The 12,093-nt window shown below is 47.7% G+C and overlaps 1 protein-coding gene across 1 annotated transcript in view; it reads left to right on the forward strand.

Moving 5' to 3' along the window:
* RBM19 (RNA binding motif protein 19) overlaps nt 1-12,093 on the forward strand; it is a 70,114-nt gene that overhangs the window by 16,948 nt on the left and 41,073 nt on the right. The window contains exon 21 of the mRNA XM_065692465.1: nt 1,072-1,188. Coding sequence (XP_065548537.1) covers nt 1,072-1,188 — 117 coding nt within the window. The remainder of the gene's footprint in view (nt 1-1,071; nt 1,189-12,093) is intronic.

Consider the following 12,093-nt stretch of genomic DNA (forward strand, 5'->3'; position numbering starts at 1 on the left):
GAAGTGATAGCCTGAGTTGCAGTGGGTTTAAAGAGCTCTTGAAGACAAATATTCTCTGGGTAATGAGATCTTTTACCCTAGTTCATCAGGGAGAACAGGAGCTTAAGAACAATGTTCCGCTGCTGACTGATCAAATCAAGACAAATAAGGTTGGTTTCTTGCTTGAAAAGACATCTGTATTCAACCTCTTTTCTTGGGGCAGTTGGGTGCAAAGGAGAGATGGTTACTTGTGGATGGATTTACTTGGAGACTGAGTCCTGCTTCCAACATGGGAAGGGTTCCGCACTAGAGAAGGGTTTCCTTTCCTAGTTTGTGTTCAGGATGGCATTTTCAAAGTGCAAAGTTGAAAACTAATCCAGATGTTTGAAGGTGAATGTAGGCACCTAAAAGCTGTCCTGTAAGTACTTTGGGGACTGCACTAGAGGAGGTATCTCTTAAATGTCAAATCCCTGGGGACCAGAAGCAGTCTTGACAGCTCCCTGGCTGCCCTTCGTATTCAAGTCTGTAATAAACCGTTTTCATCCAATTCGATTTCTCCAGTCCCTTCAGTGGGTACCCAGCCTGCAGTGTGGAATGCTTTGCTTAATGAAATGAGCCGTTGTGTTTTGTAGTAGGTAAATTCTTGTCCATATGCGATACAATTCTGGAGTTAAAAACTAATAATTGTTAAATATTTCATTTGCTGTTTTCTAAGGCAGAAAGAAAAAGAAACAAAATGAGCTTACATTGAGCTAATTAAATGTGTATCAGGTAGTGCATCCTCCTGAGAATTAAATGGACAAGATTTGATGTCAGAGTGGGTGGCAAATGGGAGTCCAGGCTAACCTCAACAGTGCTTTCTAATCTCAACCAAGGTCGCAATCAGCAAGCTGGAAGCTTTGATTTTCAGATGTAGGATTTAAATCAGTTCATTCCTTCTCGGTGTGCTGTATGGCATTTCTGTTGTCACCAGTAAGATGCCACTGAGGATGCTGATGTGTACTAGCTCATGTTCTGCATTCCTGCTGTTGAAGGAGCCAGCATGCAGTGCTGTGCAATTGTCCTCACTTGCTCTTTCTGGTGCCTTCCCAGGCCTGCTGTGAAATCCTCCCGAAGGAAGCAAACTGTCAAGAAGCAGAAGACTTCCAAGATCTTGGTCCGAAACATCCCGTTCCAGGCCACCGTCAGGGAAATCAGGGAACTCTTCAGGTAGGAAAGTGCTTTCTGTTGGGTCTGTGGTGTGCTCCAGGCTGGAGCTGGTGTGGTGTTCATGCAGGATCTTGCTGTTGGATTGTAAAGGTTATGAGGTTTTGGTTTCTTTGTGGAAGTAAAGGAGCCTGTTACTGAATGTAAATGCCAATGGCCTGGCAGGTTATACCATATAGAAACTCTGCTGATGAGACAGAGCTCACATAAGCCAGTGTTTGGGCTGGAGCCACTCACTTTCCTTTCCATGAGGGTTCCACTGCCTGTGCCTCACATAGTTGTGGGGTGTTGCCCTGTGGTTGCCAGCCCTGTGTCTGTAAGGGGGTGGGACTGTGCTGCCTCTAATGCCCTCACCAGCAAGAAGTATCTTGTCAGCTGTGAGACCTGCCTGGGATAGTGCTGAGTATTGAATAGGGATTTTGGAATCCCAGCCTGCATCCCTCTGTGTGCTGGCTGATGGCTGTTCTCTTTGCATCCTCAGCCTTGTGTGCACTGATTCATTAAGCCTTGTAATGCATCCTGGAAAAGAGGTGGAACTGTGTAATATACAGCATCTTTTCTGCTCCCAGGATGAGAGTCTTCTGCTCATTGACCCGGGCCATGGTCCCTGCTCCACTCTTAGCTTGTGCAAGGGATTTGGAGGAATTGATGTCCAGCTCCACTTGTCAGTTTTCCTATCTGGAAAACAAGGATGACAGCTCACATCTGCAGGGCACAGTGAACTACTGGGTTATGCTTTCTGTGTGGGTCTGTCTAAGCAGAAAGCAGGGGCTTTGGTTTGGTCAGGGCTGTGGCATTTCTTTCCAAAGGGAATGCACTGTGGAATCGCTTATCCCTATGAAACTGCCTCAGACCATGCAGTGAAAACCACTTTGTGAGGACCTGCAGGGCAGTGATTTGTTCATTGTGAGGGAAGCTATGCACTTCCCTACATATAGTCAGTTCTGCCTACTTTGTTAACCTGTGATGTTCTCCTGGCTTGACCGCAGGTAAGGACAGTGGTTCCTGTGTGGCTGGTAGGCTGTTTCCAAGGTATAATGCATCAAGGGATGCTGTATGTTGTGATGCTGTTTTGAGTTAGGCTCTGGGCATTTAACTGAATGCTGACTGTGGCTTGGCTCCTGGACCTGTGTTGCTGAAAGGGTGATGGTAGGCACAGTGTAAAGATCCCTGTAGAAGATGTGTTTGTGCACACAGAAGATTCTGCTTGTGCTGTGCAGCCCTGTGAGGCCCTACTGAAACAGGGTGAAACCTCTGGACTTCCAAGTCACTGTGCCGAGTTTCTTAGCAGTGGGGCACTGCTAATTCAAAACTCAACAGTGTGGCTACAGACATGACCTTCATGAAGCTGGAGCAAGCAAACCCAGGGGGATCTATTTGTCTTCTGGGTCCCTGGGTTAGGTTCAAGGAGCTGAGAGGCTTGTGTATAGCATGAGGACAGACAAGCTCAGCAGACTTGGGGGGGTTTGGTATGTTTTTTTCTCTCCTGGCTTGTCTAGCACCTCGGTGCAGTGGAGAGGAGGGGGAGAGGAGCAGTCTGATGACTATTGCAAGGAACATGCAGCTTCAAGCCACGGGTGCTGTTGACAGCGCTCCCAGAGTGACGTGTGAGCATCCCTTTCATTTACCTGGTGTATTCAGAGATGGGAGGTTTTATCCTCAAAACAAAAGCCATCAGCTTGGTAGGGACACGGACACACACACACATCCGTCCTCTCTACCCCTGCCATCCCTCTTCCCCTTCGGAGCAGCTAAAACCACACATGACGGAGCGCTATGAAACACTTCATCCTCCTGGATTGCTTTTTTGGGGTGGTTTTAAATCGGTTGCCCTTGCTCTGGAGCTCTTCCTGCATTTAGGAACCTGTCTTGTTTCTATTTGGTCGTGTAGTTGGAATTGTGAACAAGTTCACAGTTGGCAGCAGGGCTGCAGGGGGCACTCTTAGCCTGCCCAGGAAAGGCTGGCTGGAGCCACAGCAATAGGGACAGCAAGGGACAGCCAGCCTGAGGGCCACCAGGCCACACTGTTGGGCATTGCCATGCAGGGTGACAGCCCCAGCCCATGGAGGTGAGAGGCTCTGCAGGGTGAGCATCTCTCCTGTATTGTTTCACATGCTCAAAACCCACTTTCCAGCCCTGCAGCTGATGTTGTCTCTAAGCCTGCCTCCTTCTGTGCTTGCTTTTGCTTTTCTCAATTGCTTGGGTAAGAGAAAGATTAATGAATAAATATATATACACACACTGTCTCTCTATGTGTGTATATAATACCCAGACAAATACATCTGTTATGCAAATATATGTTTACTTGTGTGTGTATATATATATATGTGTATATATCTCATAAAATGGTTTGGGTTGGAAAGGACCTTAAGATCATCCAGTTTCAACCCCCCCTTATATATAGATCTATATATATTTATCTACATATCTAGATAGATAGATAGATATAGATATATATAGATATATATAGATCTATTTCCCAAGACAAGTGTTTCCATGTTTTGAGCTTTGTAAAGGAGCTGTCTTCCTTTGGACCCACTGAAGGTGTTAATGGCACTGGGACAGCAAAACAAGGGCACTGGGACAGCAAAACACTTGTCCCAAGACAAGTGTTTCCATGTTTTGAGCTTTGTAAAGGAGCTGTCTTCCTTTGGACCCACTGAAGATGTTAATGGCACTGGGACAGCAAAACAAGGGAGCTGGGTGCTTGGAGCAGTGGGTTTTAAAGGTTGTTCAGCCTTCAAAATCAGCACTGGCAGTACAGGAAATCCTGCCCTGGCTTTATGCTTTTTAGTATCATTATGTTGTTTAGTATCACTGTGTATGGATCCATCACTCAGTGCTCAGACTTGCCCTGCACCATCATTTGTGTTCTTAGCGCAGGTGAAGGTTGACCATGGCTGCCTTGTGTATGTCCTTCTTTGCTCTTTGCCTTCCCCAGTCGCTTTGGGCAATCCATGTAAAGAATGGGAAGGGCTCTTCACCATCCTCTGCATCATGAGCACCATGAGCTGCGTTCCCCAGCAGTTTCCTCCTGTCCATGCCCAGCAGTGGGGTGGATTCCTGGGAGGAAGGAGGCCAGGCAATCCCTTGGGAAAGATCTATGGGTAGGTGTAAAACTCAAACTGATTTCCCCCCAGGTCATAGTTAGCAGGAGGTTCAAAGCAAATGTGATTCTTCACATTCCTCTTCCCTGTGAGGGTGCTGAGGCACTGGCACAGGGTGCCCAGAGAAGCTGTGGCTGCCCCATCCCTGGCAGTGCTCAAGGCCAGGTTGGACACAGGGGCTTGGAGCAAGCTGCCCTAGTGGAAGGTGCCCCTGCTCATGGCAGGGGTTGGAGCTGGAGGAGCTTTACAGTCCTCTCAAACCCAACCATCCCATGATCCTTTTAAATTCTGGAGCGGGGCCATATCTAGTTTAATTCTTGGGCTGGACAAATGTGGTGCTTCCCTGTCTCTGTATGGGAGTCATGGATGCTCTGCTTAACAGCTGAAGTCTTCTGCCTGCAAACCAAACATCTTGTTGCAGGGTTCCATGAGCCTTAGGTGCTGCCCACGTTCCACAGCTGACCCAAGGGCTTTGCTGGGGTGTGTGGTTCTGAGCGTGTCCTGTGCTCTCTGGGGTTTTTGGCCTCTCTGGCACCATCAAGGCATTTTTAATTTCATCCTTTTGAGCCCCAGCAAGTGTTATTTTCTTTAGAGGGAGAAATGCTTTTCAATTATAGGGGCTGCCTGTAATATCCAGGTGTGAAGATTTAGCTTTTGTGGGTGTGTTCTTTTTTTCTTCACACACACACACACACCCCCCCCCCCCCCAATTTTTATTCTTTATTCCATTCTCCTCTCTTTTACTACCTGGAAATATTACAAAAGATAAATGGTCCTTAGTTCTTTCCCAGAGAGCCGTAGGAAGGGGAGGAGAGACAAAGGGACTGATATCCCATGACGGCTGCTAATTCTTGCTCCCAAATTGGGGGGCTTTTATGGCAGGACTTTCTCTCAAAAGGAACTCCAGACGTGGCAAGCTGAATTGGAGCTTTCTGAAAGGCCACATTTTCACAGATTGGAGCTCTGGCAATTGCTGAAAATGAGGCTCCTTTAAAATCTATCCCATTAGATCCATGCAGGAAGTTCCAATTAACTGTTTGTTTCAGAGCATCCTCTTGCATCCTCCTTCTCCCATCTACACCATGAATATTACAAATAAGGTTGTGTTCCAGTTGGCATAGAATGTTTGCAGGAGGTGTAGGTTTTCCTGTCCCCAAAGGGGGAATGATTAGGTGTAGAAAGAGACTTCATAAAAGGTCCTTTCCAACCCTAACTATTCTATGATTCTATGATCCTTACCCAATCTAATACAACCTAAGGATAGATACTTGTGAGAGTCTGCCTGGAGTTTGACATAACTGATGCTTGTACCACCTAAGGATGTGGTTGTTAGAGTTGCATCTCAAGTAGCATGTTGTAGGGCTGACATTGTTGCCTCTTTGCTTTGCAAAATGTATTTTAAAACTCCTTGTTGGGGCTGTATCTATAAATTATCCCAATATTGCAATACCCAGCACTTCCAGCCCTCCCCTGCTGAGATACTGCAGTAGACACTAACCCATCTGTGTGCTGACCTCAGAGCAGCCTTCCAGTATCTGAAGGGGCCTACAAGGATGCTGAAGAGGGGCTTTTCATCAGGGACTGTAGCGATAGGACAAGGGGTGATGGGTTCAAACTGAGACAGGGGAAGCTGAGGTTGGATTTAAGGCAAAAGCTCTTCCCTGCTCCATCCCTTGCAGTGTTCAAGGCCAGGTTGGACAGAGCCTTGGGTGCCATGGTTTAGTGTGCGGTGTCCCTGCCCATGGCAGGGGGTTGGAACTGGTTGATCTTAAGGTCCTTTCCAACCCAAACCATTATATATGTCTATGAAAGTTCAGAGCGACATCAGGAGCCAGCACCGTGAGTGTGGAAGGTGATTTGCTGTCCATCTGGCCATCCCTTGCCTCTCACCTAGAAGAACTGCAACCAAGCACTTTGCATTAAGCTGTTAAATCACACAAATTGGTATCACTTGAGAGACTGGACTTCAGTTTGACTCCAGAAGCTGGCAGAAAAAGGAACAGAAAGCTATGCCAGAGCACAGAACTGATTATCGGGTGCATGTATCTCCGTATTCTGACTTTCCTATAAAGAAAGTAATGCTGCTTCTTGCCAAGACCTTCAGGGGTGGGTGTCTCTTTTAATTTTAACTCCTTTGCTGACTGTTTTCTCCCTCTTGACAAAGACATGGCATTTATTATATCTGGCAAAACAAGTGCCAGGCACTGATTAGGAGAAAACAGATCTGTTCCCTCTGATAGAGGGTAAAAGTGTGAAGACAGGCTGTGGGACAAGACTTTGGAGTCATGTCTCTTCTAGAAGAAGAAAAATCTCTGAAGAGACAGTGGATAAACTGGCAGAGCTCTATTTCTTTTAAAGGCAGTCTTTATGAAGTTAATTTTATAAGATGATGCCTTTCACTTCTTCTGACCTATTATAATAAAGTGGAGTTATCAGAATGGGCTTTTCATTTCCCATTATAAAGGACACGGTGGTATAATGAATCCGTCTGCCAGGCTTGCTTGCTGTTCACACCTTTCTCCCAGTAATGGAGTCTACATGACTGAAGACAATTTCTCCTTCCCAGAGTAGTGTTGCCGTGTTGAAGCTGTGGAAATCTTTGCTACAGAAAGGCAAGAGGAGGGGGGGGGGAAACTCAGTGCCTTCATAAACATGTGAGCTAAGCAAGTGCTGGGCAGTATTAATTAGAATATCCAGTGCAAACAGCCCTAGGATGCGCAGTGCTGAGCAGTCTGATGTCATCCAAGTGATGCTTTTGCTTCTAAGCCCCTAGATGTTGTGCTAGAAGTGTTTCAGAATCCATTGCTGCTTCCCCTTTAGCTCCTGAAAGTTTTCCTCTCCATACTGTCCCCCTGCAGTTAGATGGCCTGTGAATGCTGCAGAAATCCCAGTGAGCATCTCTTCCTGGGGTAAGGGTCTGCTGGGGCCGCGCAACTGTGGCTGGAAGAGATGGAGTTGCTGGGGAGAAGCCTCAGGAGCTGTTGAGCCCAGCTGGAGATGGTGGGACAGGCTTACTGATTCCCTATTGCCCCGTCCTGCTGCCATCCTACTGCATCGGCAGCTCTGTCCTGGGTCAGATGTCTCCTCCTGGTTGAATCACTTGCTTAGCTCCTTGCTGGTAGTGATGTCCCCCCGTGTGTCCTGCACGCTGCTGTGAAAAGCCGAAGTGCAGCTCTTTCTCCTCTGTTCAACAACTGGAAGCTCCCCCAGCACCCAGCACAAGGGCATGTGCATTGCAAACACGATTCATAGGATCATAGGACTGTATTGATTCATAGGACTGTAAAACTTCCTATTTATTACGCTCCCAGCCCTTTACAACCAAACCAAAATTTAATTGACATCCATAAAATACTGAGAATATTGTTTGAGGGGCAGGGGCAGACAGGGCAGGGTTGTAGATGTATTGGGCACACTGGGCTATAGTACTGATGGGAAGATGTGGAACAGATCATCAACCCTTCCTCATGGGAGAAACCACTGTTGGGTTCATCTGGGTTAGGTCCCTGAACAGATTAAACTGCATTTTTGAGTCAGTTTATCATGATGGTCCCACTGTGAGTCTGCAGCTAGATCCAGTCTGAAGGACTCGGACAAGGAGGTGGCTGTTTAAGTGACGAGCAGAGCCCACCAGCTAAATGTCTCTTCTCCTAACTGTGTGTAGTTACTGGTTTAAAGCTAATAGTTTCAGCTCCTTTATCAGTGAATACAGAGATGTTCCCCAGGGCAATATATCACTGCTTGTCTCCAGGAGGCTGCTTCTCCTGAGGGAAAAGCCTTTTGGTCTTTCACAGTGTGGTGCCTGTGGTCTAGCAAACTGAGTTGTTGGTTGGTGTGGAGTCAAATGAACCAAATCCTGTAGTGGAGCATCTGCAGCCAAGAGGAGAAAGGCTGATCCAGTCTGGATACCTTGATGAGGTCTTTGCTCCTGTTACCCAGGCAGGTATTGATCACTCATCCCAAAGTAATCTGCTTGCAAGCCTGGGCTTGAAGAGGGAGCCCAAAAATGAGTGTTGTACAAGCAGAAGGATCCCAGGGAAGCAGCTAGCATCGGTGGGTGCTCTGTACCCAGCGCTGGGTCAGTGTTGGATCCCAGCTTTCTGGCTTCCCTGTGAATTGAGATGTTGGTGGCAACACATGGAAGGAGTGTGGAGTGTGTGCCTTGCTGAGGCATGCTTTCAGGTGGAAGCCTGTCAAAAACAGTTGTAGGAGCAAGAACTGGAACACATCTTGTTACACATTTGAGCATGGACAGTACTAACGGTGCCTGTGAGTTTAGTTTGGTGTTGAGTGGGGTCCCCATAGTGTGTTCTCCAGGAAACAGATGGATGGTTTCAAACAGTCCTTCTTCGAGATCTCCAAAGCCATTCCCAGCTCCTGCTCCAGGCTACTGAGAGCCCTGAGCTCACAGGCACTTAATGGTGCTGCTGGTTTGCATTGGTCACATAGGTGCGTGTATGGGCTCTGGTGTCTTCAGCTTATGGCTGGATTCCTATGCTGACAGCACTTTTGCCCTATTTTGGTTTATCCCTAGGGATGACAATGTCTGGTTCCCATTTTAAAGCTGACTTCATGGTGCAAACCCATGCCCAGAGCCCTGCAGGGCTGCATGCACTGGTAGAAGCATCAGTGTGCTGATTCAAGGCCACATCCTCAGGAGATGTAAATGCGAGCAGGTTCCGACGATGCCAGCAGGTGATGTGGAGCTTTGTGTCACTGCTGGATTTCAGCTTTCTAATTGGAATGCCAGGGCTGTGCTTTGGGCTGCTGAGCGTCTGAGGAGGAGCGTGTCTGGCATGGGAGGCTACGGGGTGCTGCTCTGGAGTGAAGCTTTAACCTGATGCAGCTCTGCCCCTCTCACCCGCCTGCCCACCTGATTTGAAGATGGGGATTCCTTACTGTCACAGTTCCACTTCCCTCCAGCACCCCTGGCAGTGTGGCATAGAATCATAGAATGGTTTGGGTTGGAAAGCACCTTAAGATCATCCAGTTCCAACCCCCTACGATGGGCAGAGACACCTCACGCTAGCCCATGGCACCCAAGGTGTCCTCCCTGCAGCCTTCCAGCAGACTCAGGGCTGGTCTTTGCAGCAAGTCCTGTGCATTGTGTTGGGCTGCTGTGGTTTCCCCATCGCATAACCTGGCTCTCCTCCTGCCCTTGTTCTCTTTTATCACCCTATTTCTGTCTTTTGCTGAGGGCTGTTGGAAGATTTAAGTCTCTCCCCTTAGGCTGGATCCCTGGACCACCAACCCCATGCCTTTGGATTGTGTGTGACCTTGTCCTCCTGCACCCCAGGTGCCTCCTCACAGCCTGGCTTGGTGCAAGGGATTTACTAATCCTTGTGTGCTCCCGTGCCCAGATCGCAGGTGCTCGGAAGCAATGACAAGGGGGAATGGCTTCAAGATGAAAAAGGGGAGGCTGAGATGAGCTCTTAGGCAGAAGCTCTTCCCTGTGAGGGTGCTGAGGCGCTGGCACAGGGTGCCCAGAGAAGCTGTGGCTGCCCCATCCCTGGCAGTGCTCAAGGCCAGGTTGGACACAGGGGCTTGGAGCAAGCTGCTCCAGTGGAAGGGGTCCCTGCCCATGGCAGGGAACTGGATGAGCTTTAAGGTGTCTTCAGCCCAAACCAGGCTGGGGCTCTGTGTAGTGTGGGTGCTTTTGTGAGCAGCAGGTATGTGCACCAGCCTCGTGAGCAGAGAGCTGCAGGTGACAATACAGGGATCTGCTGCTTTATTTCTCTTACAATCTCAGAAAGCATAAATTAAACTATTGGGTTTTTTAGCCCTTTTCCTTCTGTACTGGAAACCCAAACACAGCAATGCTAGGTTGATATTCAGAGACCAGAAATGTAACTGGCCACTTTAATTTGCTGGTCCAAAATGAGCCATGGGGTGGGGGAGAGTGAAATAGGTTTTCTGTGCTGGTTTTCCAGTTTGAATCATAAAGGTGTTTAACATAGATAAGGAAGTGTTTAACTCTGTCTTATCTTGACAGAATTGCTTTAAAAGGTGGATCTTCCCAAGAGCAGGAAGACTTTTTCAGTCCATCTCTTTCCCTGGCTTGAATATTCATTGAAATACTTGATTTTGTTCAATTTTCCCCCCTCTTCTGCACTCCCCATACTCCATACCCACAGGTCCCCTTTTCTGCTCACCCAAAACCTCTGCTGAGGAGTTTTTGGCTGCCTGCTTTTTGCTTAGTCCACTCGTCCAGTGCATGTGAAAGGAGTTTCTAGGCTGAAACTCCTGCTGAAGCATCTCTCACCAGGGCACCAACCCCGACCTCCTGATGGAACTTCATTAGTTTTACACATAGACACTGATGCTCATCAGCATAGAGGGGCTTGGGGAGATGGAAGGAGATGGCGAAGGGGCTGCTCTTGAAATGTCTTATTCAGCTGTGACTCGGCTTTTGCTTTGGGGTTTTTGACCCTTTCTGTGCTGTTAAGTGTGCATACATGTGGGCCTTTGCCTCCTCCATAGGAAGCAAAACCCAAAGCCTACAGGAGTTGCTGTCTCCTGTAAATAGGATCATAGAATCATAGAATAGTTAGGGTTGGAAAGGACCTTAAGATCATCCAGTTCCAACCCCCCTGCCATAGGCAGGGGCACCTCATACTAAACCATCCCACCCAAGGCTTCATCCAATCTGGCCTTGAACACTGCCAGGGATGGAGCACTCACAACCTCCCTGGGCAACCCATTCCAGTGCCTCAGCACCCTAACAGGAAAGAATTTCCTCCTTATATCCAATCTAAACTAACCAATCCATATCCAATTATCTATAACCAATCTTATATCCAATCTAACCCTTGTACTTAGTAGCTATTAGTATTACAAGGTCTCCTTTTATCTGAATAGCTAAGAGAAGAATGTGTGCATCTATAGCAGCGTCTGAAGGGGGCTACAAGGGTGCTGGAGAGGGACTCTTCATCAGGGACTGTAGTGATAGGACAAAGGGTGATGGGATTAAACTGAAACAGGAGAAGTTCAGGTTAGATATAAGGAAGAAGTTCCTCCCTGTTAGGGTGCTGAGGCACTGGAATGGGCTGCCCAGAGAGGTTGTGAATGCTCCATCCCTGGCAGTGTTCAAGGCCAGGTTGGACAGAGCCTTGGGTGACATGGTGTGAGGTGTCCCTGCCCATGGCAGGGGGTTGGAACTGGATGGTCTTAAGGTCCTTTCCAGCCCAAACCATTCTATAATTGTCTACATAAGGAAGGGAAAAGGTGGAGGTTTTTTGCCTTACGTTGTAGCCACTTTTTGCTGTTTTTCAGAATTGTCCCTTGGTCACTGAGACTCCTTTGGGGGCTGGCAGAATTCACTACGTTGAAATGACACTGGGTGAACTTTTGAGCTTGTGTCTTTAAGCCAAGGAGGAACCAAGATTGCAATTTCCTTCATCTTAAAATTCTTCTCTCTGTTTCATTCCTCTTGCAGTGACATTGTTCTCTTTCACTACCATATATATGTGGGTATTTCTCAGCCTCACTTGATGAGAAGGTCCTGAGCAAGCCTCTAATGAATCACAGTTTTCTCCTCGGGATGACATTGTGTCCTTTATTTGCATCTCTGTTTGCATTCCTATTTTGTTTTAACCTCAAGCCTTTCTACCTCTTCTCATCCAGTGGATTTTAAGCCCTGGGATATGGATGCAATTAAGGACCTTTCATTGCACAGTCTCTTACCTCCCCTGGGGGCAGACCTCCTGCCAAAGGCATTTGAACCATGTTGGCTTCTGCAGCTGGTGATACCATGAGCATTTCTGTCTGTGCTTCTGCCCATGTGTTGCTTTTCCTGAAGAAA

This window comes from Lathamus discolor, chromosome 12 (genome assembly GCF_037157495.1).
Source record: "Lathamus discolor isolate bLatDis1 chromosome 12, bLatDis1.hap1, whole genome shotgun sequence".
Classification (NCBI taxonomy): Eukaryota; Metazoa; Chordata; class Aves; order Psittaciformes; family Psittacidae; genus Lathamus; species Lathamus discolor.